The sequence below is a fragment of the Podarcis muralis genome, chromosome 13, assembly GCF_964188315.1.
Source record: "Podarcis muralis chromosome 13, rPodMur119.hap1.1, whole genome shotgun sequence".
Taxonomy (NCBI): Eukaryota; Metazoa; Chordata; class Lepidosauria; order Squamata; family Lacertidae; genus Podarcis; species Podarcis muralis.
Window position 1 is genome coordinate 26,220,163 of NC_135667.1, and position 26,102 is coordinate 26,246,264.

General features: G+C 40.5%; 4 protein-coding genes across 4 annotated transcripts; 1 reads left to right on the forward strand and 3 right to left on the reverse strand.

Moving 5' to 3' along the window:
• Nucleotides 1–4,611: 4,611 nt before the first annotated feature.
• LOC114582169 (olfactory receptor 10A4-like) lies at nt 4,612–5,334 on the forward strand. The gene has a single exon (XM_028702962.2). It carries the CDS (start codon nt 4,612–4,614, stop codon nt 5,332–5,334), a length of 723 nt encoding a protein of 240 aa, XP_028558795.2.
• A 3,200-nt stretch (nt 5,335–8,534) lies between these two features.
• On the reverse strand, nt 8,535–9,524 carry LOC144325354 (olfactory receptor 6M1-like). The gene has a single exon (XM_077918273.1). The coding sequence runs from the start codon at nt 9,522–9,524 to the stop codon at nt 8,535–8,537; it is 990 nt and encodes a 329-aa protein (XP_077774399.1).
• A 4,302-nt stretch (nt 9,525–13,826) lies between these two features.
• Nucleotides 13,827–23,606, reverse strand: LOC114582166 (vomeronasal type-2 receptor 26-like). Its single transcript, XM_077918274.1, has 6 exons — nt 23,398–23,606; nt 22,076–22,367; nt 19,736–20,593; nt 18,360–18,587; nt 16,502–16,628; nt 13,827–14,791 (listed from the first exon to the last, which is right to left on the reverse strand). Exons 1-6 carry the CDS (start codon nt 23,604–23,606, stop codon nt 13,884–13,886), a joined length of 2,622 nt encoding a protein of 873 aa, XP_077774400.1. The 3' UTR covers nt 13,827–13,883.
• Nucleotides 23,607–25,072: 1,466 nt separating this feature from the next.
• Nucleotides 25,073–26,028, reverse strand: LOC114582165 (olfactory receptor 10C1-like). The gene is given in 2 exon segments (XM_028702957.2): nt 25,073–25,650; nt 25,653–26,028. Coding segments are annotated over 2 exon segments (930 nt in total). The 5' UTR covers nt 26,014–26,028; the 3' UTR covers nt 25,073–25,081.
• Between the last annotated feature and the right edge of the window lie 74 nt (nt 26,029–26,102).

Genomic DNA, 26,102 nt, shown 5'->3' on the forward strand with positions numbered 1-26,102 from the left:
ATGACAAAAAGGGCTAAGAGAAACTCAGTGTCTGAAATCTTGGAGATCCACTCATAGACAATGTAGACAATATTGAACTGGATGAACTAGTGGTTTGACTGCATATGGCAACTTCCTATGTTCTTTACTCACCTGCATCTACCCTACAAAGGTAACAGATTGAAGTATCCCTTCAGTTATTTCTTGTTGTTGCATTTTAACATATCTCCCTGTTTTGAAAATATATTTTGAGAATGAGATATAAAATTATAAGTGACCCCTTCTGTTGCTCTGTGATTGAGAATCTTGGTAGAAAAAATATGTTAGGACTGGATCCACTCAATTCCCTAGCTTGCCATAAAGTCAGGCATAGCCAATGCCCTGCTGACATTGTTTAGTTACAGTTCTCATCAGCCCCAGCCAACATGGCCAAAGAGCATGGAGGATGAGAGCTGCAGTCCAACATCTGGAGACAAGCCCTGCATAAGTGTACAGCTATTGTGAATGCAGCTCTCCACTCACTGGAGGACTGTCAACAGGGAAGGAGGGATCAGGATGCACAGGGAAGGCATTGGGGACAATGTGAAAAATGAATGGACCAAGCACTTCGTGGTGGTTGTTAAAAATATTTTGTGCCAGTGCTTGTTAGTGCTGCAAATAAGAACATGTATGTGTTAGGTTGGTTGGATGATGTATTTCCTATATATGAACTTCAGTGCTTTATTTTTTAAGATTGTCTCAAGGTGTTGGATCCAAAGATTCTTGGCCTCCTTTAAAACACACTTCTTCCAGTGGAATGATCTTCCTTGGAAGAAGCTCCTTCTGTTGGAGAAAAGCATCCTTTCAATACAACCCATTATAGGTTGCTATCACAATGAAGTGATAGTTTCCTATAAAACTGATAATTTGTACAGCACACCATGCCATGCTAAGAACATAAAATCATAGAGCTGTGGAGTTGGAAGGGACCCCAAGGGTCATCTAGGCCAACTACCTGCAATGCAGGTACCTTTTGCTCAATGTGGGTCTCACATTGCTTCCACCATGTTGTCTGAGCCTGTATCTTAGATACTGTTGGGGGTGGTGGGAATACAGCCCTCTGTCCCATTAACTGTTGTAAGTACTGATGACAAAATGCACAGCTGATGAAGACAGAAACCTATATCAGAATTAAAATTAATCTAGACTGTTAATCTACTCTTGTGGATAGGGGAAACAGCATATTACTTTAAGCATGTTCTATTCCACCCACAAAATGTCAGTAGGGAAAACATCCCTGTTAACATAATTGTATCTGTGTTTTCTGAAAAGTAAACATTGGTTTAGTCAGATATTGCACAATTAGCATTAACTACTCTAGGGAGAATGAAGGGGGGCAATCTAATCCCAGGTGTCACTTAAGGAAATTCATATAATCAAACTTGCTCACCAAAGCACAAATCTTTCACAATCTGGGTGGCTCCTAAGCGCCTAAGATTCTTCAGGTAGGCAAATAATTTATTCATTTTTACTTAGCAAACCTTTGCCATGTAGCTGCTTTAATCAACAGGAAATTTATGAGTTCAACCAGTCTATTCATATATATGTCTGGGTTTTTTATCACCTATTCCAATTTAGGAATAAGAACATAAGAAGAAGCTTGCTGGATCAGGCCAATCTAGTCTAGCATCCCATTTTGATAGTGGACATTGTGTGATTCTTCACTTTGATTTATATGATATAACACTAATTTAGAATCAGCAAAGCTTCCTTTCCATTTCATACGACATTCTGTCCACTTGCATTAGCCTGCATTCTACATCACTATATGTGATAAATGGAGAATTCACATAATTTTAGAGTAAACCTCCATAATTTTAGTCCACCTCCAGCCCCTGTCCAGTACAGCACTTTTGCACTTTCAGCATCCCAGATAAATAGCATATCATCCTCTGGTTAATTACTTCCAGCGAAGGAGATTTCACCATCTCCAAATGTAGTGATGTGTACCCATCAGAACTTTTCCTATGGCTCCCCTCACCCCCCGTAGATAATACCATCAGTAAGGTTGGCAAAACTTCATATAAAATATACCATCAATAAACTATCATGACCCTGGTGCTAGTCATTATCTTAAACATAATCTAAAAGGTTTGTGTAAAAATTCTTGACCTCTTAATATTAAAGATTAGCACACTAATTTGGTGTTATCAGCAAACTTTAATTATCACCTCCTGTAAGAAACAATCAGGTTACACACACAGAGAGAGAGAGAGCTAGAGCTAGAGATAGAGATATATATATATAGAGAGAGAGAGAGAGAGAGAGAGAGCAATCTTCCTCCAAAAGTAAAGTCATGATTCAGGAAACAAGCAAGATAAACGGTCTTTTCTTACTAAGTTTATGGAGAAGGTCTGGACAAGGTAAACAAAACAGGGGAACTTGTAAGAAATGAACAAATGATTAGTCAAAGACCCCTCTCATTTCCTCAGTGCTTTTTTCCAAGAAAATATGTGCCAGAACTCACCGTGAAGTTGTTATAGTAAGTTGCTGGGTGATGCAGGTCAGTCCTGAACAGATACCAGTGCCCCTAGTCTGGTGCAAGTCAAATAAATGTCCCCGTGCTCCTCATTCTCTTATATTCAGGTGGATGGCTAGGACAGCTCAGAACAGTAGAGGCCTGGCTGGGAAGCTTAAAGCCCACCACCACTAAATGGGAGACAGATTGAAGAAAAGGAAATACAAATTGGCACTGCCCCATAGCTTCACCAATCACAGCTAGGAGCAGCTAGGAGCTAGGTGGAGTCATAGATGTACAATAAATGTCAACTCACATACACTGGACAGCTTGAGGAGGAGCCTACAAAGAACTGTGTGACTAGCTCTGTACACTCAAGGGATCTTTGAATTTGTATGTCTTGACCGGGGCTCCCACTTTACTGCCCACCATGGCAGCCAGGTTGAAATTGGGAGAATTCCCAAAGCAGTTTGTGATATGGTATTAAAGTCTGCAGGGAAGAGATACTGTATTTCACCACATAATCGTTACATTTTTATGTTAATTTTTCTTTCCAAAAAGGGGTGTGTGGTGATTATGCACGGAAAAAAGTGGGTGTGGGGAGAGTGTTTGTGTGCTGCTGCAGTTGGGGACACCTGGGAGGAGACAGTTCTGCAATAAGAAACCCTACATTCCCTGCCCCGTGAGCCCCACATGGAGAAGCAGAAGGCCCTCTGCACTGGCCCTGCCTCAGGCATGCACCCCTCTGCTGCTTGCTCCCTGGCACAGGCAGTTACTGGGTACTGGGCAAATGTGCGGATCCCAGCTGTGTGCCTCTGGGCACGACCTCACCACCATCCCTTCCCCTGCCAAATTTCTCCTCCATTGCTGGGTCTTGGGCTGGGCCTCCTCAGCTGCCACCGCTGCCTTCGCTCCCTGTGTGGGGCTGCCTTGTTCTTCATGGGCTGAGGGCTGGCTCAGTCAACAGGCAAGGCCCACAGGCAGGCGTGGGCCCACAGCAGAATAGGAAGAGCCTGGGAAACAGCTGCACCAAGAGCCATTTAATTTTTAGAAGCAGAGAAATGCTGTTGAAAGTAAACAACAGCTTCAGAGCAAAATGAAACACCTCATTCGCAAGGGATTTTCACTCTTTGGAAAGGTATTTTCACTCCTGCGACGATTATGCGGTGAATCCTTTGGGACTGATTTTAGGACCCCCCCCCCCAAAAAAAAAGGAGTATAGCTATTTTGCAGTGGCAATGATTATTTGGTGAAATACAGGTAGATCATTCTTGAGAGAAATCTAAACAGATAGTTTGCAGAGGTCTTATTTGAAATTACACTTGCAAATTAGTAAGTGGAGCATTTCAGTCATAGAGCCAAAAGGTATGGATTATCTCCCAACCAATTCTGTAAATGTAATGGTTATGTTTCGAATAGATTTTTCCCAGCCACAGTTAAACATGTAAGATATTCCATCTAACAGTTTCTCAATGAGGGAGTGAACAACTCTCCTACGCACACTATAGTATTTTATTTTATGTGAAGTTGCTACAGGAAATTGTTGTGTAATGCAGGGTGTTGGAGAGGGAGAAATGCATTGAGAACAAAATGAGCACATCAAAGAACAAGACACTGATTAACAAAGTGATGGACAATTAGACCGAGGAAGTCAACTTTTAAAGACTGATGACAATACATTTCCCCTTATCCTGCCTTAAACTGCCCATATTTGACCTGTCCATCCTTTATTGCTTTCTATATCATCTACTAACAGAAAGGAACAAGTTCAATGGTTGAAGAGTGGTAGAGAGACACTACCATCTCTTGAGAAAATTGCTTATAGAAGAAGGAACACCCCGACAGCTTTATCTGACAGTGTTCAAGACATGATGACACAGACTGAGAAAAAGTTAATTACCCAAGACAATTGGACCAGTGTTACAGAATTCATCCTTATTGGCTTTTCCAATCACCCTGAGCTTCAGGTACCTCTTTTCATCCTCTTCCTTATCATCTATGGAATAACTTTGTCAGGAAATGTCCTCATTGTTCTTGTCACAACCTTGGACCTTTCACTTCAAAGCCCCATGTATTTCTTTCTCCGGAACCTTTCTTTCTTGGAGATCTGCTTCAATTTGGTGATTGTCCCAAAGATGCTGGTCAATTTTCTGATAGAGAACAAGACCATTTCCTATGCTGGCTGTGCCACACAAATGTATTTCTTCTTCTTCTTTGGTGCAGCTGAGTGCTGTCTTCTTGCTGCCATGGCATATGACCGTTACATTGCCATCTGCAATCCCTTACGTTATCCAGACATTATGAACAGAAGGACCTGCTTCCAGTTAGCTGCTGCATCATGGTTCTCAGGCTTCCCTGTCTCTACTGTACAGACCACATGGATCTTCAGTTTGCCATTTTGTGGACCTAATAAAGTCAACCATTTCTTCTGCGACAGTCCCCCTGTTCTAGAGTTGGCTTGTGCTGATACTTACATGTTTGAAATTGAAGCTCTCACGGCCACTGTGCTCTTCATCATGTTTCCCTTCCTCTTGATTCTCCTCACATATGTTCGCATCATCACCACTATCCTGAGCATGCCTTCAGCAGAGGGACGACATAAAGCCTTCTCGACATGTTCATCTCATCTCGTTGTGGTTACTTTGTTTTACGGTACAGCTACATCTACCTATTTCCGGCCCAAATCCAGTTACTCACCAGATACAAAGAAGATCCTCTCCCTGTCCTATACCGTCATCACCCCCATGTTAAATCCAATCATCTATAGCCTGAGAAACAAAGAGGTAAAAGGTGCATTGAAAAGGACATTGTGCAGGAGAATATTTGCCCAGAGCACAATATTATTTGTTGATCATTAACATAGATCTGGCATGTGCATGACTTGATGACTATGATATAAAATGGTGATTTGGATGTATGGATGGGCTTTATTTTATCAGTTTTATATCTTATATAAATTTATGTTATAATTATTTTCAAAAAGTATCTTCAATTTTTAGGAAAATACATAGCCAACCACTTGGAGGGTACAGGAATTACAGGGGAAATACAGCATGTAATGAACTTTTATTGTAAAATATTATTTTTATTAATCAATTTGCTTTCTTGTTTACAATTATTTGCCAAGACTTGTTTCTTTCTTAATTTCTTTTGATTTAAGTTATTTGGTTGGATGATAGCATTGATGAGAATAAGAGCCAATCCCATGAAACTGCTGTTACTCTATTTGCAGTATAGCTATTAGGACTGTACATTCTATCACCTGTTCAGCATGGGATAATGCTTAATTCCTGTATCACATATCTCCTCTGAAGGAGTGACTCTACTATTAGGCAAAGAGAGGCGTCAACCTCAGCTATTGAATGCTGGGAGGCAGGGAATGGCAGTGGTAAAGACTCTGCTCCTGCAAGAGAGGGGAGTGGTTGTGGTCGGGAGCCGGACTCCGCCTCAAGCAGGGGCTGTTAGCCCCCTGCCTCCCACTCACCTGGCTGGCCTACGCCAACGGGCAGGCGCCCAACCAGGTACCTGCGAGGGGACGTGTTTAGCAGCCCAAATTGCTGCGGCACCAGCCTTCTGGCCTCACTTTTCGTCGTCCCATCGTGAGTCATCAGCTAGGAGTCATCACAGTCATCACAGGGAAGAGCCATGAGGTTTGGAGTGGGGGGGGGGGTCTGTGTGTGTGGAGGCTGGGCTCGGGTGGCGGTTAGGCATTGGAATAATGTGTTGTGGTGTGTCGAAGGGCTAGGTGTGGCCATTGCCTATGCCTTCAATTTTTGGGTATTCCGTTAAAGGAATCTGGCGGTCGTGTATTCTGTCCGATGCCTGCTTGGCGGGAGGCCATGGCACGACCCTCGGTGACATCAGGGGAGAGCTTATAGTTGGATTAGCATCAACAGGCTCAACCTACTGGTGAATAAACCCCCCTGTTTTAGACTCACCCCTCTCTGAGGGGGTGGAGTCAGCTGACGTAATCCAATGCCTAAGCCAATACCTTTTCACTTACTGTAATCAATAAAGTTGTGGCATTTTCTTGCCCATTAACCTTATATCACGTGTCCTCGTGTTTTCATTCCACTACGCGGGGATCGGGTCCTCGAACCACAAAGACTCTCTTCCTGCAAGAGAGGGGAGTGGTTGTGGTCGGGAGCTGGACTCCGCCTCAAGCAGGGGGCATTAGCCCCCTGCCTCCCACTCACCTGGCTGGCCTATGCCCACGGGCAGGCACCCAACCAGGTGCTTGCGAGGGGGCGTGTTTAGCAGCACAAATTGCTGTGGCACCAGCCTTTCAGCCTCACGTTTTGTCGTCCCTTCGCGAGTCACCCACCCTCCACTCCCTTAGAGCTCAGGGTCTCAGTTTTCTTTTGGCCTTGCTATGGACCTTAGGTTGGTCGCCCTGGTTGTCCGGGGGGCCTGGTAGGAATTTTTCCATTTGGCATTAAGCTTTTTGGTTTTTTCGCCTACCTCGTAGCAATCGTCACAACTTTCGTGGTATTGGTGGGTAGGTTAGGCATTGGAATAATGTGTTGTGGTGTGTCGAAGGGCTAGGTGTGGCCATTGCCTATGCCTTCAATTTTTGGGTATTCCGTTAAAGGAATCTCTCTGAGGGGGTGGAGTCAGCTGACGTAATCCAATGCCTAAGCCAATACCTTTTCACTTGCTGTAATCAATAAAGTTGTGGCCTTTTCTTGCCCATTTACCTTATATCACGTGTCCTCGTGTTTTCATTCCACTACGCGGGGATTGGGTCCTCGAACCACAACTTATTTAAGATAGTGATAGTAGGCTCAGAGAATATTGGCCCTACCAGCTTACTTGCAAAAACTACAATTTCCAGACTATCTTCAAAGGCAGTCCCATGTAGAATGCATTGCAATTGTAATCTTGGAGGTTGGCACTGCATGAATAACCATGGCTAGCCTATCTTTATCCAGAAATGACCACAGTTATCACATCAACCAAACCCAGGCATAGGCCTTCCTAGCCACTAAGGTTACCTGTCCCTCAAGTGACAGAGATGTTTCCAGAAGCACCTGCAAGCTACATACCTGCTCCTACTTGTTTTATATTTTTTGGGAAATTTTTGATACTGATTTGTTTGTGAAGGACCCCCTTTGGTATATATCAAAGTATGCTGGATGTAGTCTGGGGTGCACTGTTTACATGGGACTCTGGCTTGCTAAGAGGGCCTCTTCTAATGTGAATTGAGAGTGTGTTCTAGTACCCAGCTACCATTCCCATACAGTTGTGCATTGAAATTTGGTTGGTTTGTTTCCAAACAAACACAAGCTTGCTAATAACCTCTTTTCCACCTCTCCCCATCCCCTATACTTCCTAGTAAGCAGTAGAAATATGGATGTGGGTGGGTGTGAAAGTGCAAAGGTATATAAAGTAGAAGAGTGCCTAATGCTTATAAAAAAGAATAATTTAAAAATGAAAAATAAAGCAAATTAATATACTTTATACATCATTAGTAACATTCATAAAATCAGCTCCATTTTAGTTTGAAGGTCAGAGCAAGACTTGAAGTAGCTTAGAGGAAGTTACTTGTACACCCCCTTTATTTATTGCATCGGATAAGGATGAGGCACAAGAAAAAATGGCCGAGAAAATTGATAATTGCATATTCCACTATTAATTATTTTGTTATGGGCATGTTGGAGAACAAGTCAACGATTCTTAATACTTGGGAGCTACTTTTCAGTTCGCTCTGCCCTGTTCACTTCAGATTGAATATGATGATGATTACCAGTGTTCATACTTCCCATATGTTTGGACACAGTTATCTGCTCAAACAACAAATAACATGCATGTTTTGAGAGAATTTTTTAAAAAATTATTTTGTTCAGAAAAATCTGAATGCAAACATATTTTATTGGATATTTCTATTTAGATTAAAAAGAAGCTGTAGACCGATGCGGCAATGAGATGGGTTGGATCACACACATGCTAAAGTTACATGGAGCAGAACAGAAATAGATTAATATGCCCATCCCTGGTTGCAAATCCACATGTCTGGTACATATGATGTTCCATTTTCACCATTGCAGACATAATTTTCTCAGCGACTGAATTCATTGGGGAAATCAAACTTCTTGTTAGCAACCTGCACTTTGAGGATTATTTTTTTCAATGCTGCTTTCATATCCTTATTCCTCAACGTGTAGATCATAGGGTTGAGCATTGGAGTAACTACACTGTACACCACAGCTATGATTTTGTTCAGGTCAAAAGATGAACGGGTAGTTGGACTTACATACATGAAGATCACTGTCCCATAATACAGAGAGACGACAGTAAGATGGGAGGCACAAGTGGAGAAAGCCTTGCGGCGCCCATGTGAGGAAGGTATTCTCAATATGGTTATACTAATGTATATATAGGAGACAACAGTGGACAGGAACGTGCTCAGAATCACCATAGCAGAAAGGAAGAATACAATCTTCTGTGTAAGAGATGTGTCTACGCAAGCCAGTTTTAGTAATGGTGGAATATCACAAAAGAAATGGTTTATCACATTGGGGCCACAAAAGGGTAAATTCACCACCACTATGGCAGCTACCATAGGGGCCAGACAGCCTCCTGCCCAGCAGGCAACCACGAGAAACACACACACTCTTTTATTCATGATTGTTGAATATCTGAGCGGATAGCATATGGCCACATATCGGTCGTAGGCCATCACTGCTAGGAGGAAGCACTCAGCTGTCCCAAGAAAAAAGAAGAAGTAGGACTGTAGCAAACAGGCAGCAAAGGAAATTGTGTGCACCCCCATCAACAAGATGGACAGCAGCTTAGGGACTGTTGAAGATGTATAGCCAATGTCCAAGAAAGAGAGGTTTCCCAGGAAGAAGTACATGGGGGTTTGAAGGTGGCTGTCTGTCTTAACAGTTATGATTATGATTATGTTGCCCGTCATTGTAAGAAGGTACATAGCAAGGAAGAGAAAAAAGAGGGCAATTTCCACCTTCCGAGTATTAGGGAAGCCCAGAATAATGAACGTTGTCACTATGGTATGGTTCAGAGGTTTCACCAACCAGTATTCTTCCATCTACAAGAAACAAACAAACAAACAAACAAACAAACAAACAAACAGTATTGCAATGTCATGTCTTCTTATTTTTAAAAAATCCCAGTAAATATCACCAAACTATGCAAGACACTCTTGGCTTTGTCCCCATCCTCTCCTTTCATTAAGGTGCAAGCCTGTTCACATACACAGAAAGGGTGTGGGTATGGATAAATTATTGAAAATATGAATTTGAAAACTGAAAATAATAAAAAGTTGAAACAGATGCTGCAATCATAGAATTATAGAACCAATTTCTAGACAAAATGTTCCAGCAGAATTTTGGAAAGTGCAAAATTTCATAGGGTTTGTTTGGGGTTTTGCGTGGATAAAACAGTTAAAGATTTCTTTTTTACAATTGAAAACAACATTTCTGGATGTGACATTTCTATGAGAAGTCATTGCACAATGGTAGAGCATCTGCTTTGCATGCAGAAGGCCCCAAGTTCAATTCCTGATCTCTCCAGGTGGTGCTGGAAAAGAATCCTGTCTGAAACCTAAGTAGCCACTGACTAGCAGTGTATATAATACTAAGCTACATGGACCAGTAGTTTGATTCCATATAAGACAGCTTCCTATATTCCTCTAATGGAAGCATGGAGATACCATGAAGTTTAACCTAGTGCAAAATATTAATACAGTTCAGGAAATTATTTTTGAAAGTGGGAATACAATTCTTTTTGAAAGTGGGTATACAATTGTAATAAAATTAATTAATAAACTCTTCAGTAGCACTTCAGTATTATTGTATCTTCGTTGGCAAGAAGCATTTTCATTTCCATCTCCTCCCCAATAACTGAAGGCTGGGATACAAAATCTGTAGCTGAAATTTTATGCAAATAAGTTGAGAGTCAAGGCGGAAGAATCTGTCCAAAGATACTTTTGTTGAATTGTTGACAGGTTTGTTTCTTATTAATAATATTCTCAGGCTGCAATCCAGTGCACGTTCAAGGCATGTGCATTGAACTGAATAGGACTTTACAAGTAAACCTGCATAGAATTCTGCATAGAATTCTAAGCAAGTTTATTGAGACACCAGAATATTATTATTAGGAGAAGTGATGTGTTGCAATTAAAACAAAATATTTGGGGTGATATAATCAAACTAAAGTTGTCTTTAGGAACAATCCTATGCACAAGAAACTGACATAAAGTAAGCCAGGCATAAGTTAAACTGGTGTAGGTTTCACCAGATCCAAACTCCGTGCAGGAGATGGGCTTAAGTTACACCACCCTATTTGCCGGCTTAACTTTTGCAAGGTTGCCAAGTCATGTGATCAAGCTGGCCTGGGATTTAGCCTCATCCTCCCCACTGGTCCTGGAATGCCCTGGAATGACCCTTTTCACTGTTTATGCTGACTTAAGATCTGCTGGGCTTGGCTCACCTGGCTAGATTCCAGCCAAGCTGGGGTGGGGTAGATACAGCAGTGTATCTCCAGCTAAGCCAGGAATGGGGAGTTATGCTGTCATAGCCTTGCTATGCTAGGAACCACTCAGCTCAACCAGACAAGTGCTGGATTCTAACCCTGCTCATGCCAGGATATATTACAATATACCGGTAATTCTTCTCCTTCGCTCAGATTTCAGTAGGAGGAAGTTAACCATACACTTATTTTCGCTGGATTGCATCTGGAGTTTCTTAGCCTTAGGCAATTTGAATGCCTAACATTTACTGATATATTTAGATTAATTTTATTGTTTTTAAATAAATAAATAAGTTCATCTCACTAGACTATGAAGGACAAACTTCTTGATGGAGGGGGGGGGGAACAATAGTAATAATGATAAAAATGAAATTAAATCCCAGATCTGAGTCACTGCAAACCAAATTAACACACTGAAACCAAAAATGCAACGGACTTACTGTACAGGCTTAAAATTGTCACTTGGAGTTCAGGGTCTGTTTTTGACCTTTATGTCTATTGTCAAATAACAAATTCATAAACAAGGACTATTGTAAATTAATCCAGATATGTTATAATAGTTGTTTACAACATGCAATGAAATAAACTATAGGAGAAATCATCATAAGCTGTGTCCTTTTATTCCAAAGCAGTGAGCACTGGCTGCTATATCAATTCTTATTAGTAGGATTAGTATCTCCAAGAATGCATGTCTCTTGGGTTTTGAACAATTTAGCCTAGTGAGAATTAAATGTATTGATGTGTTTTAATGATGAGAAAATAGTATCTAGGCAAGCAAATATAGGTTATCTTTTCAAAAAACCAAACAACCCAAAGATTAACCCAATGTTTTCTTCCCAATCTATTCAGATGCCTCCTGTTGCTTTCAAACACCACTTTTCCCCTTTCATTGTCTCTCCATACTCATTGTCTCAAAATATAACAACAGAATACTTTACTTATGAGTAAAATAGATCTTTATTCAGGCAAGTAGCAGTATAGGCTCAACAGTACAGTGGTACCTTGGTTACTGAATGGCTTGGCTCCAGAACAAATTGGCTCCTGAACACCGCAAACCCAGAAGTAAGTGTTCCTATTTGTGAATGTTTTCTGGAAGCTGAACATCTGATGCAGCTTCTGCAGCTTCTGATTGAGTGCTGGAAGCTCCTGGAGCCAATCAGAAGCCGCACCTTGGTTTTCGAACGGTTTTGGGAGTCTAACAGACTTCTGGAACAGATTAAGTTTGAGAACCAAGGTACCACTGTACAGGTTCAGCAGCAGATAAACAAGGAATAAACAAGCCAAACAAGGAATTCAGAAATTGAGAGAAATAACAGAGATGTCCTAACAAGCTTTTGAAGATGAAAACATAGTAGGCATCCTACTCTCACCTACGGAGGTGAAGCCTGATTCTCAGTGAAAAGACAGCACCATTCCCTTATGTTTCCTCTACAGCCTCTGTCATCTTCTGCTCAGCCAACCCTAGCAGCTGATTGATGCCCTCTCCTCCCTTCACCCTTGTTTTTTGGGGTTTCTAAAAATGAATTTAAAGAGATTTTCAGCAGACTCTTAACAGTGGACTCCTAAGGCCTACTCAGTACTGGTGCCCTCACTATGGAACATCCCTTCAGATGTCAAGGAGATCTTTAACTACATAACTTTTAGAAGACATCTGAAGGCAGCCCTGTATTGGGATTTTGTTATGTTTGATATTTTACTATATTTTATATATGCTGTAAGTCACCCAGAGTGGCTGGGGAAACCCAAGCAGATGGGTGGAGTATTAATAATAACAGTAATAGTAATAGTAATAATTATAATGTCTTCTGAGAAGTAAGTACAATTGGATTCAGTGTGGCTCACTCTTAGGTAAGTGGGGTTGCAATTGAAGTTTCAACTTGCAATCCTGTATTGCAATGTTTGTCGACATTGGTTATAAATCTGCTCTAATAGGATAATTGTGTTAAACATAAGAAATGAATTAATTAAATTAATGGTAGTGTACTCAGAGTAAACCCATGGAAATGAATGAATATGTTAGTCTTGTCTATTAACTTAAGGGGTCCACTGTTGGACTGATTAGAACTAGTATTGAATACCACCCTATCTTCTTCAGTTTTCCACAAAAGCAGTCCCTATCCCTGAAATTAAAGGGGCCTGCCTTCACAAGCACTTTTCTCATAAGGTAGATGACCAAGGAAGATGTAACCATTTATTGTCATCTCCATTATCTTCTCCATCTCTACAGTGTGGTTTTAGGCTGATATAAAATGAGATCCAACAATATCATAGATGTGGGTGGAGATCATATTTTAACATTGAATATCTCCCCTCCACAGTACCAAATAATCCCTATTGCTTCCAATCATACATTCCATTTAATGAGACATAAATTGTTAATTAAGCAGATAGTCAGGAAGTATGGCACTTAAAATGAAATGAAAAACATTTTACTGCTCACACAGTTTTTATTCTGAACAGCTAATTATTCTCAGATAAGCGCATAGGAGGTTATAAGGCTCAGCAAAAGCATTATATAGTCCACTTCTGGGCTATGTCTTGCTGACTTGCTGCTCATTGCTGGAAGCAACTGGAATCACTGCAAAATAATTTTCTTGATGGTTCAATAAAATTAGGGTTGCAATGTGTCCAGGAAAACGTGGACATGTCCAACATGCCCTTCCAGGTGGATTTTTACATTTAAAAGGAAATGTCAGGGGGGTTGGGGCTCGGGCTCAGGAGGCTTGGGCAGCTTGGGCTTGGACTTGGAGCTTGGGCTTGGAGCTGTTCTGCATGCTGCAACCACTGCCAGCCTGAGCTGGGGAAAGAGGTGCACAGGTGGAGCAACAGCCCTGTGCATCCGCACACCTCTTTCCCTGGCTCAGGATAGCAGTGGCTCAGGCTGTTCTCCTTTTTTGCTCTTCAAGATATGGCAAGCCTAATGAAATTCTTTTTTCTTAAAGAATTGGTCCCTAGTGTTCATTTCTGGCTTCAAAATAATGATGTACATTTTAGGGACAAATATGCATCCTAGCAACCCGGCACTCGAGGCCAGAATGGAGAAGATCTCCACAGCCACCATGTATTTGCCTTTGGTGCTCAGATAGGCTGGAATGAAAGATATCCAGACACTGCAGAAGACCAACATGCTGAAGGTGATAAACTTGGCTTCATTGAAACTGTCAGGCAGTTTCCTGGCTAGGAAGGCCACTGTGAAGCTGACACTGGCCTGAAAGCCCATGTAACCCAGGACCGTGTAAAACATGGCATCTGAGCCTTCATTGCATTGCAACACAATCTCCTCAGGCTGTGTGAGCATATCAAGGTCTGGGAATGGAGGAGAAGTGAATAGCCAGACAGAACAGATGCCAACTTGAACAAGAGAGCCAAAAAGGATAAAATAGTTGGATAGTCTTTTCCCCACCCATTTCCTCATCTTGCTTCCGGGCCTTGTTGCCATGAATGCCACAACCACAATGATGGTCTTAGCCAGGACACACGAAAGTGCAAGAGAGAATATGTTTCCAAAGGTAGCTTGTCGAAGAAGGCAGGTCACCTTGCTGGGTCGTCCAATGAACAGCAAGGAGCAAAGGAAGCAGAGCAAAAGGGAGATTAGCAGAAGGTAGGTAAGGTCCCGATTGTTGGCTTTGACAATGGGGGTATTCTGGTGTTTAATGAAGGTTCCAAGCACCAGGGCTGTGAACAGCGCAAAAGAGACTGCCACAGAAGCCAAATTGATTCCTAAAATGTCATCATAGACTAGACAAGTTATGACTTTAGAGATACATCTGTTTTTATTGTTGTTTGGATGTTCATCTTCTGGACATTTTTCACACTTATCTGCATCTGTAAGAAATAAATATACCGTCTGAATAACAGGTACATACCTCTTTTAAATGTCTTATGTAATATGGCCAGCCTGCTCCATGTGATTACATGCTTTCTACTTTTTGGTGACTCCTTGGTCTGAAAGCAACCCAAACCAAAACAGAGTGCTTTCAGATGAGTAAAACACTTTTCAAGGATGGTGGAATTAATGCAGGTAGGGGGAGCTTGTTGCCTTCCAGGTTTTCTTAATTGAACTACAACTTCAACCATTCCTGACCATTTACCATATAGTTACTGCTGATGGAAGTTGCAGTCCAACAACATAAAGAGAGTCATCCCTGGATTAATGGATCAAAACCAGCACAGAGCTGTTGTAAAAGTATCTTCCTTGAATAGGGTTGCCATATTTTAAAAAAAGAAAGCAAAAACTCAGACACATTTGTAGGTCGGCCGTGATGCGAGGCAGAAGGTTGGGTGAATGGGTGGGCAGGGGGCAATTGGCGGCAGTGGGATTAGTGAGCGAGTGATCAGCAGTGGTGGGGTGAGTGGGCAATCAGTGACCTGCCTGCAAGGGGCATAACCCACAAGGTGACCTGGGGGGCTGAGCGCACTCCAAGCATGCATGCAATACTATGCCCCCGCCCCCAGAGTCCTGCCCACTCCCATGCGCTTTCCTGGTGCCCCTGCCCTCCCTCTCCAAGTTTCACACCTGCACCCGATTCTCCTTCCTTGACAGCGCTGGCAGCTGGCGCATTAGAGGAGGGAGAAAGGTTGTTTTCTGCTGCTCCAGAGAAGCGGACACGGAGCAATGGATCCAAACTACAAGAAAGAAGATTCCACCTAAACATTAGGAAGAACTTCCTGACAGTAAGAGCTGTTGGACAGTGGAATTTGCTGCCAAGGAGTGTGGTGGAGTCTCCTTCTTTGGAGGTCTTTAAGCAGAGGCTTGACAACCATATGTCAGGAGTGCTCTGATGGTGTTTCCTGCTTGGCAGGGGGTTGGACTCGATGGCCCTTGTGGTCTATTCCAACTCTATGATTCTATTCTATGATTTATTTTAATAGATAAATAGGTAAATAGATAAATAGGTAAAGAGATAAATAAACCCAGACATTTCGGGTAAAATGATAAAATACACCTACATGGGTGTGCTGGTGCCCAAAAACAGGACATGTCCAGGAAATCCTGGACATATGGCAACCCTACCCTTGAACAGGTAATATCCCACGTTATCCAGTTGTATACTTTACTGTTAATCTGACACTAAACTGTTTTGAAGTGCAGGGTAATCATTTTTTTCCCCAATGGCAATTTCCTATAGGATGAAAATGCGCAAAATAATTTGTAGTCCCTTAAATTCCAAATCTTGTTCCTGCCACTCAATTAAATGTTTGTTTTAACTAACCTTGTACCAGTAAAATAAAATCCATGCATTTGTTTTCTGGAATTCATAACACACAATTCATACATCATGAAACCCTAAGTGCAGCTGTTCACCAATCCAGCTGCAAACCAAACCCAGTTTTGCTGAGCTTCAGCAATATGTTGGCCTGATATGCTTTCAGATCTAACTCTGGGGCACTATCTGGTTTTCCTGTGGGTTACAGATAGCACCTTGAGTATTAAATGAGAAGATGAAATAATGGAGAATGGCATGACTATTTGAAAAGAATACTAGATGCAGCTTCTTTCAGAAATTAGAATGTAGAGATTTTTTAATCACGTACCCACTTGGTTTGAAATTGTCCCGTCTGCACATTTGAAACAATCATAGCAGCAAGATTGTTCTCCTTCACGGACTTTTCTATGATATCCAAGATGGCATCTTTCATTGCATAAAGAATGTGGTACTGTCTAACAAAAAATACAAGGGAATGCAGTTTAAATCAATATAATTGGATTTTGATTCAATGGTTTAAACTTTGTTTATCCACCCACCCCATAAAAGCCCTGGCATATACAGTGGTACCTCGGGTTAAGAACTTAATTCGTTCTGGAGGTCCGTTCTTAACTTGAAACTGTTCTTAACCTGAAGCACCACTTTAGCTAATGGGGCCTCCTGCTGCGGCTGCGCCGCCGCTGCACGATTTCTGTTCTCATCCTGAAGCAAAGTTCTTAACCCGAGGTAATATTTCTGTGTTAGCGGAGTCTGTAACCTGAAGCGTATGTAACCTGAAGCATATGTAACCCAAGGTACCACTGTATAGATATAAACTTTCCTATTCACATCATTCACTTTGCCTTTAATGTATCTCAAGACTCTTTGTTGGTTTTGCTGCAAGAGACTAAAAGGGTGCTTTAAATTCATTAACTTCAGAGGGGAACATGCAGGGAAATTCATTGATCTATAAATACCAGTTGATGGCTGAGACGTACATGTCTATTGTGTGTTATGTAAAGAAATTTGTAAATACATACAGTATATTTCTGCATTAGTGAATGATAAAATAGAACACAGACTTGTGCAAAATATACCAATTCCAACGTAGCAGAAAATGCTAGGTGTGAATGAATGTTGTAATGTATTAAAGCATGTCAATATTTTTTTATAGGAGGGTGGACAACAACTGCAATAAGGCCCCAGGAATCACATTCAGCCCTCCGATCTGAGGTTTCCAGTGCCTGTTATAACAGAATTAACATTTTGTATTCTCTCTATAATTTATTTATTTCTATATAAGAAAAATAAAAAAACGATAATAGCATTGTCACTGACATCACCAATGGGCGGAATACTCCATCAATCCAAATTCAAAAGTATTGATTCATGCAGGCAGTCCAAATGTCCAAATAGGTAACTAAATAAGACTGGTAATGATAAACACTGTGTTCAAATATCTCAAATTCCAAAGGGCAACAGAGGGAGAGTTAGTCAACACTTTAGCTTTTCTTCTTGTTAAAAAGGGGTGGGGAACTCACATGCCACATCTTTTAAGGTAAACTGACACTCATCTGAAAGTTGCCACATACATTCTGAAGTCAGTGCTATCACATTTTTCAGATGGAATGTAATCACACCTTCCCTAATTAATATAGCTATTAAATACTTCTTCTGTTCATTACGTTGGCTAGCTTCTACTGCTTTACCAGAAAACCAGGGAACATTTTTAGTTATTCCAGACAACCCAATATATTAAATGGTGAAGCAATGGCTGTGGGAAAGGCTTCTATATATTTTTTCCACCATCAACAGACATTGTACCCTGAAGTGGATTGCAGCCTCTGTTTAGTTGTACACTTCACAAGTTTTCCAACAAAAGTGTTCTAACCCTTCCTATTACATGATTACACAGACCTCAAAATATCAGGGAACCACTTAGGATACTAAATATGATTGCATCAGCTTTCCTAATTTCAGAAGTTGACCAAAGGTTTAACCAAATTGCCAAAATATATGATTGGAAAATCTCCAAGAACTCATAGAAAACCTTCCAGATCCTGGGGTAGATCATACAACAATTTCCCCCTCAAAGGAACATGTACACAAAATGTGCAGCAATCTTTAAAACAAAATGGCAAGTTTCAAACATAGATGATTGGAAAAGAAAATGCAAATCTGAAGGTATTACACACTGGAGTACCTACCAGGTTGAATTTGTTGGGCCATATAATGTCACGTTCCTTCATGTAAACTTTTTGATTTGAGGAAGCATGAGAAACTACTCTTCCAACTTTTATTTTGGTGAAAGAATTGTTGGGGAAAATAACCATGTTAAGAATATCATATCCAATGGATGATTCCAAGTTTTCATTGAAATATATTTCATCTGCAGCACTGTTGTTAAAACGGATTTTTCTCAAAAAAGTGTGAAGCTAGATGAAAATGCAGAACTTCAGAATTTACCAAATAGAGAAAATGTTTGCAAGCATGTTCCTGGCAAGGCGATGCATAAATTTCAGTGCTTACAATAATTATGTTGTCATGTCGAAATGCATGTTTGATGGCAGTGGGGAATGGTCTAACTATTGTTGAGTTGTAATCTTCCCTAAATTGCAAAGATGACACAATTTTTCAGCGCTGCTTTTTAATTGTGTATTCATAAATCAATTAATTAAAACACACACACACCCTAGAATGAGTGCAACATTTTTACTTGGGTGTTGAATAAATGTACTCTACTAGCATTTCCCAGGTGAAACCTAGCATTCTTCCTCACTAGTGCTCCACACCATTGACTCTTGCTTCCAGGAAATAAAATGAAAATAGAGACACGGAGCTTTGCAAAACACAAGGAGGGAAGAGGGAGAAGGAGCAGAATAATAAAAAGAGATGACCAATGAAAGTACAGTGGTACCTCGGGTTAAGAACTTAATTCGTTCTGGAGGTCCTTTCTTAACCTGAAACTGTTCTTAACCTGAAGCACCACTTTAGCTAATGGGGCCTCCTGCTGCCGCCGTGCCGCCGGAGCACGATTTCTGTTCTCATCCTGAAGCAAAGTTCTTAACCTGAAGCACTATTTCTGGATTAGCTGAGTCTGTAACCTGAAGCGTATGTAACCTGAAGTATATATAACCTGAGGTACCACAGTATGTCCTACTGAGTTCCACAATTGTCTCAATTGTGTAATAGTTATGTATACTGAATTTTTAAATAAATCGCGAGACATGAACTTTTTAGCTTATCAGCACTTACCTTTCCTCTGTGCTGTCCAGGCACAGTCTGCACTTTACAGGCAGAACTAAGAGGAAGTATCACATAAAAAATTTTCCCACACACATAACACAAGGTTCTAAGTTAATAATACCTTATTCAGAACTGTATGATCTCTATTTGGTTATTTTTAACAAAAAAAGAGCATCAGTAAAATACATGGAAGGCTTTGTAAGGTGTACAGGGCAGCCTACCCAACATACCATGAGTACACAATTGAGTGTCTAATTTTTTAGCCCATCTGTAAAATGCAAAGACAAGATCCAGCACACCTTTGCAAATAACTTGAGGTTATCTCATCTAACATTACCTCCCATTGTTCCATTCTCCAAAGGTCCAGTCTGAGTGCTTCTCCCATCAATACCCATCTAGAAGAGTACACGACATGTAAAGAATGTGCCATAGCATAGAGGGCATTATAGATAGCATAGCTCTCACCAGACATACTCATTTCAAATATAGTATTTGGAAGATGCTCCAGCATTTCCTCCCCAGAACAGAGATTGATATTTACTTCAGCCGCAAATGAATTTGAAATTGAACACTGAAACATAGCATACCAGAACTGTTGGATAAAAAGGTCATTTTGGTGCTGGTAAGGATTGAAGTTCTGGAGAAAGCTCCAGAATCCTGGTACCTCCTTGCTGTGGATTGCCATGGACAAGGAACCATGGAAGATTTTGAAATCCCACTCTTTTAGCAAAAAGGCTGAGGTCAAGTCCCACTGAGCTGGAATGATCCAAACCTTCTCTAAGGGTGTCTTCTTGAATGGTTGATGTAGATATAATGTTAACTGAAAAACCTTCATGGCATAAGTGTCTCCATATGCAATGATCACATTGGCTGTGGTCACGCTAAGGGCAAACAAAACCTCTTCTTTATAATGAAACTTATATCCATATTCATCCACTCCACTGAAGGCAACACGTGGTGCCTTTTCTGCGAAAGCAATGCAGATGGAATTCCTACTGAACACTGATTTCAAGCGTAGCTCAAACTCAGCCCCATTGTCATCATCGGATACAATGAGTCCAACCCATGTCCATCCAAAATACTGTATCAAGTGCACTATTCCTTCGTCCTGAGAGACTTCATTTGGAACCATTTGGTAGAAAAAAGGGAATTGAGGTTTATCCTTTAGTGCTGGGTGAACTGAACTATAACTGAGCTATGTAAGAAAGAACATAATGATTTTTTCATTTTTATTTTTTGCAGTTCTGAAAAAGACACAAGAGCTTAACCACACACAAAACTAATCCCAGTAAAACAGTTCTTTCTTAGTATAAGTTTGAAATTTTCACAGAAAAATATTCTTCTGAAAAAGTAGATAAGAAGGACCTGCCAGACTCCTTTTTAACTTTCTCTTCTTATCTTTCTACTGCTCTGCTAATCTTCCTTTTTAGTATGAATGGGGAGACACTAAGTGAAGAGATAAGAGCAAACATGGAAAAATGGAGGCCAATGACTCATCTCCTCCAGCAATCTCTGCTGCGATGCCTTCTGAATTATCAACAGGGTATGGTGGAATTTAAAAATTGCTACTTTTCACATGAAGATTATAATTTCTATCCAAATTCTTATTTCAAAGCCACTCTAACGTGCAGCAGCTCCTTCATCATATTTGAATTATCATCTCTCTTCATTCAATATGTTAAAAACTTCTCAAGGAAAAAAATATAAATATTGACCAATTCTGAAATAACAGAAAATGTCTATTTTCCCCTCATTCTGAGGACATGCAGATGAAGAATGAATGGCTCAATGAATATCGTTTTCCAGCTGAAAGCCTTCAGACAGTGTTTGTCACTGCCATATCTCAAATTTTAAATAGAAGAGGGTTGGGACTGAAAATACAATTTTTCAAAAGGAAGAATAGAATGGTGGTGATGGTCTGGTAACACCATCAGTTGTAATATCAAGTTAATACTCTTGACATTGGTGGACATATCTACACCTGAAACAACATTGCTTCTCAGGGTTGCATTCCTGGTTGACCTCAGGAGTGTTTTTGCAGTCCCCTAGGAAGAGATGGGAAGAAGGATCTGCATGGAACACCATGTGGAACAGAAAGATTGTTTCCCTCTGCAGGTTCTGTTTATGCTTGGAATTAATCAAGTCCCCATAGTTCAACCCAGCTACTGTGCCCTTACATTTATTTCCCCAGCCTAAAAAGGGTTTCTCTGCTTCCTTTATAGCAGGGAGGCTCATTCATTTCATATCACAGAAATAGTGGCAGAAAAAAGCTTCAGGTGTTTTCACCTGCATAAAGTTGCTATTAGACAGCATCAGCACCAGTGTGTGCATATGAAATAACAGAAAATGGCTATTTCCCCCTCAATCTGAGGACGTGCAGAACTCAACTGGGAACTCAGCTTGTCTATGCTGAACAAACAAGTAAACCAAATATTCGGTATACAATGTAACTTTTAAAGTCTGTCAGAATTTGATAGACCCACCCACTCCACAAAAAGAGAGGAGAAAGGGGAAAACAAAAAAAGGCCAAGAAGAAAAAGCAGCACTGAAACTTTCAGATCTATATAGCAGCACATGGTGTTTGTATTGATCTTCAACCCTTACACAGATTCAATGAGAGTTCCCCCCTGCTTTCCTTGGACGAATATGATTTAATGTCCCCTACACACATTCCCACCTGGGGAATCTTATAAAGGCCTAAGACGTTGGCTATCTGCATGGAAGTGTCAGATGTTAGCCCTCCAACAATTGCTGAAATCTGGGGTTTCTTCCCACACTTGAAATTAGGGAAACTTTCTTTTTGTGACGACAAAAGGCTCAGGATGGTATCATAGCTCATCATTTGAAGGTTGAAATTGTCATAGATGTGGAACCCCAAGGTAACATTGGGTAAGAGTTTTGGGTTCTTGTTGATCTCATCAATAGCAAAAACAATAGCAAACACATGTTGGAAGCGCTTCAGCAGGGGCCTAAAAGGAAATAATTTCAGGATTATTTGTTCATTGTTACAGTATAGCTTTTGAAATCCAGGAGAAATCAGAAAAACAGTACAGTTAAACAAAAATCGAACATCAGTTGGCTTAACTTTCTATTGGCTTAAATCTTGCCAGCTAGAAGAGAATGGTTTTCAGTTACTTTGCCTGAAAGCATTTTTTTTAAGCTAACACACAGGACTCAGCTACATTAGTTTTAAAAAATCATTTTAAATGTGTTATACCACTGTGACACCATACGGTGTAGAGTTTGGCCTTTCGGCAATGTGATTTCCCATTATAAGGTTCAAAACGTGTTTTCCAGAAATGGTTTTTTGATGTGTTGAGATTCAGCCTCACTGTCAGGATTGAGGGTCTGAAGAACAGTTTCAAGGGAAATCATTGCTCAGCTACAGAGCAGTCATAAAGCCACTGTGCCTTTATATGCTGCCTTGGGTTCAACCAATTGAAGAGAACATGAATTTTAGTTCATGAAAACCTAGGCCAGAATAAATGTTAGTCTTGAAATGAACTAGGACTCTTTGCTGCTGCTGCTGCTGCTGCTGCTGCTGCTGCTGCTGCTGCTGCAACAAGCAAAGGTAAATATTCCTCTGGAAGTTATGTGATGAACATGAGTTGAAATGCAATTTGGATGCATAGACATCAGTCACTTTGCAGTGTGTACATTTATCACAATGTGCCTGCACTCTTCCACACTGGTTAGCATGAACTATCCAATCTCAGGGCAGGATAAGAAATTATTTCTCAACACCTTATTATCCCTTAGATTTAGTTACTTGGCACTGTTACTGTGACAATCATGTTTGAATCCTTCTGATTGCTCCATAACCTAATAAAGTACAGAGTTACTGCATCACATTTCCTTGCATACCCTTAGGCAAAATCTCAAAGGACTCTTCTTTTGGTGTGGGAGTATGAAGAGATAAAAGTTCCTCAGTGCTGTTACTATGGCATCAAACTTGGAATTTACGTATTTGCCCTACATTCAAATAAAGCACAGACTTACTGAAACACATTTTTCTTGAAACACATGGGTATAATCGTGAAGTTCTCATGTGAATGAACACTATCATGCAATGATAAAATTCCCCCAATGACATGCTTTTTAGGCTTATAATAATCAAAGTAGCAGTTGTTGTCTCCTCCATGGCTCCCCTTGAAGTTGTCACTGATAGCCTGTGGCAGCAACAGGAGGAGCAGAAGCAAGAACAGCATTTTGGATCCCAGCAGTTTAGTCAATGACTCAATCATTCATCCATTCATGTGCACAAACAGCTGAAACTACACTCCATGTTGTAGACCCGAGCATCTAATCTGACATTATTCACCCTCATTTTGGTGGAGCCCTTTCATGTTCATCCTTGCATTTCAAGGGCAAAGAGCACTTATAACAGATGTCATGGCCTTAATAACTATTATTTTCAATTGATATTCTGTCTATTATTTACAATTTGGAAGCTGCATCGAGATATCCCTGGAGCTTTGAAATTAAGAAAACCTCAATCACCACATTTGCGATAATTATAAGGGAATTAATCATATTTCTAAAACCTTTTACATTTGGAGGTCTCTGTGCTGCACAACAGTTTTATAATTTAAAAAATATAACCAGACATTTACTAAAGGCCATTTATAATTGTCTGTGGATTTCTAGCAGGTGTTTTCACTGTATTCTTTTTGGCACCTGCTAAAAATAATAATAATGCTTGATGGTTGGCCAGGGAAGCTGAGATTTAATTCCATATTTTCATCACAGACCACACTGTTACCAGACTGCAAAAGACTGAAGGCAGTCTTGAGCACAAACTCTAAATGAACGTTAACATTATTTAAAATAAATAGGGAATAATGTCTCTGTGGAAAATGTGATTATATTGGAATAAAGTGCAGAAGTAGAACAGCCACTGAAGTAGTGGTATATGGATGTTGTGGGGCGGATGTGATGGCAATGATCAAGAACTCAGTGGTTCCAATTTATCCATATCTCTTTAATAGCCAAGAGCCTGTTAATTCACAACTGATGCTATCCAATAGTAACAGTCAATGCATGGATACAAAATTAAACACATACTTTGTATAATGGAAAGTTCTATATAGGGTTAGAGATCAAAATTCAGAGAACTCAAGAAAAACGTTTTCAGTGAAATAGCTTTCTTGCATCTGGGAACATTCACACAGCTACATATGGAAAGTTATACTGTAAACAGCTTTGGGGGTTTCTATAGTAATTGAAACATTCTTAAAGTACCTTTAGTGCTCTACTTGTGTGTATTAGGTGGGGTTAGAGGAGAAACATTTTTTCTAAATTGCTACTAAAATGGAAAAACTGTCAAAAGAATATTGCAATATTTATGTATTAGTCACATTTACACACCACCTTTCCTCTGAAAATCTTAAATTAACTTACATAGGGTTCCGAGATGGTCCTCCAGGAACATCTTCAGAGCCAGCTGTTCTTCACTTCAGAGCAAAATTGTGCTATATAGATTCAGATTGTCTTCCAAGTCTATTGTCACCGTACTATTGATATTGTACATGTTTATGTTCCGCAGTTAGTAATAAAAAGAAATAATATGATCATGCAATTAAATACTATAGAAATTACTGTGATGAACTCTATCATGAGCCTTTAATTTTTGCACAGGATGACAGTATCTCATAGACAACTTTCTGCTTTTAAAACAAGTATATCAGCTGGACGGGATTAGTTTCAACACCGTCTTCTTGAGAGCTCCTTTCACTTCTTTGTTCCTCAGACTGTAGATAATTGGATTCAATATGGGAGTAATAACAGAATAAAAGAGAGAAAGAAGCTTATCCACATTCAGAGAGTAGCTAGATTTGGGGCGTATGTATATAAAAATGGCCGTCCCATAAAACAAGGAGACAACAACAAGGTGTGAGGAGCAGGTGGAGAAGGCCTTCTGGCGGCTCTGGGCTGATTGCATCCTCAAGATGGTAGAAATGATGTGGAAATAAGACATAAGGATCAGCATGAAAGGCATCAGGATTACAAATGCAGCAGCTACAATGATTTGGATTTCGTTCCAGTATGTGTCCCCACACACTAGTTTTAGCACTGGCTGGATTTCACAAAAGAAATGGTTGATGACCTTGGAGTCACAGAAGGGCAGGTGGAAAATGAAGGTGGTATGACCCACAGCCACCAGACAGCCACAAGCCCAAGAAAAGACAGCGAAATGGACACATGCTCTCTTTCTCATAATTACCGGGTAGCGCAGTGGATTGCATATAGCGAGTAGCGATCATATGCCATGATGGCTAGCAGACAGCACTCAGTGGCACCAAAGAAGAGGAAAAAATACATTTGAGTGGCACATGCATGTAAAGATATGGTTTTGTCAAGAGCGACAATGTTCTCAAGCAACTTGGGGATTGTGACTGAAGTATAGCAGATCTCCAGGAAAGACAAGTTCCTGAGGAAGAAGTACATGGGAGTGTGGAGGGCAGCATCAACACTAATGATGACAATGATGAGGACATTGCCAAATACAGTGACAAGGTAGATGCACAGGAACACTACGAAGAAAAGGAGTTTGAAATCTGAAACATTAGAAAAACCCAGTAAAATAAAGGCATTCACTGAGGTGCTATTTTCCATTGTTTTTTCTTTGATATCTTTTGTCCATGCAGTAGACTTGGAAGAAAAGGAGGGGGGCATAAATGAGAAAAAATATGGAAATGGAATTA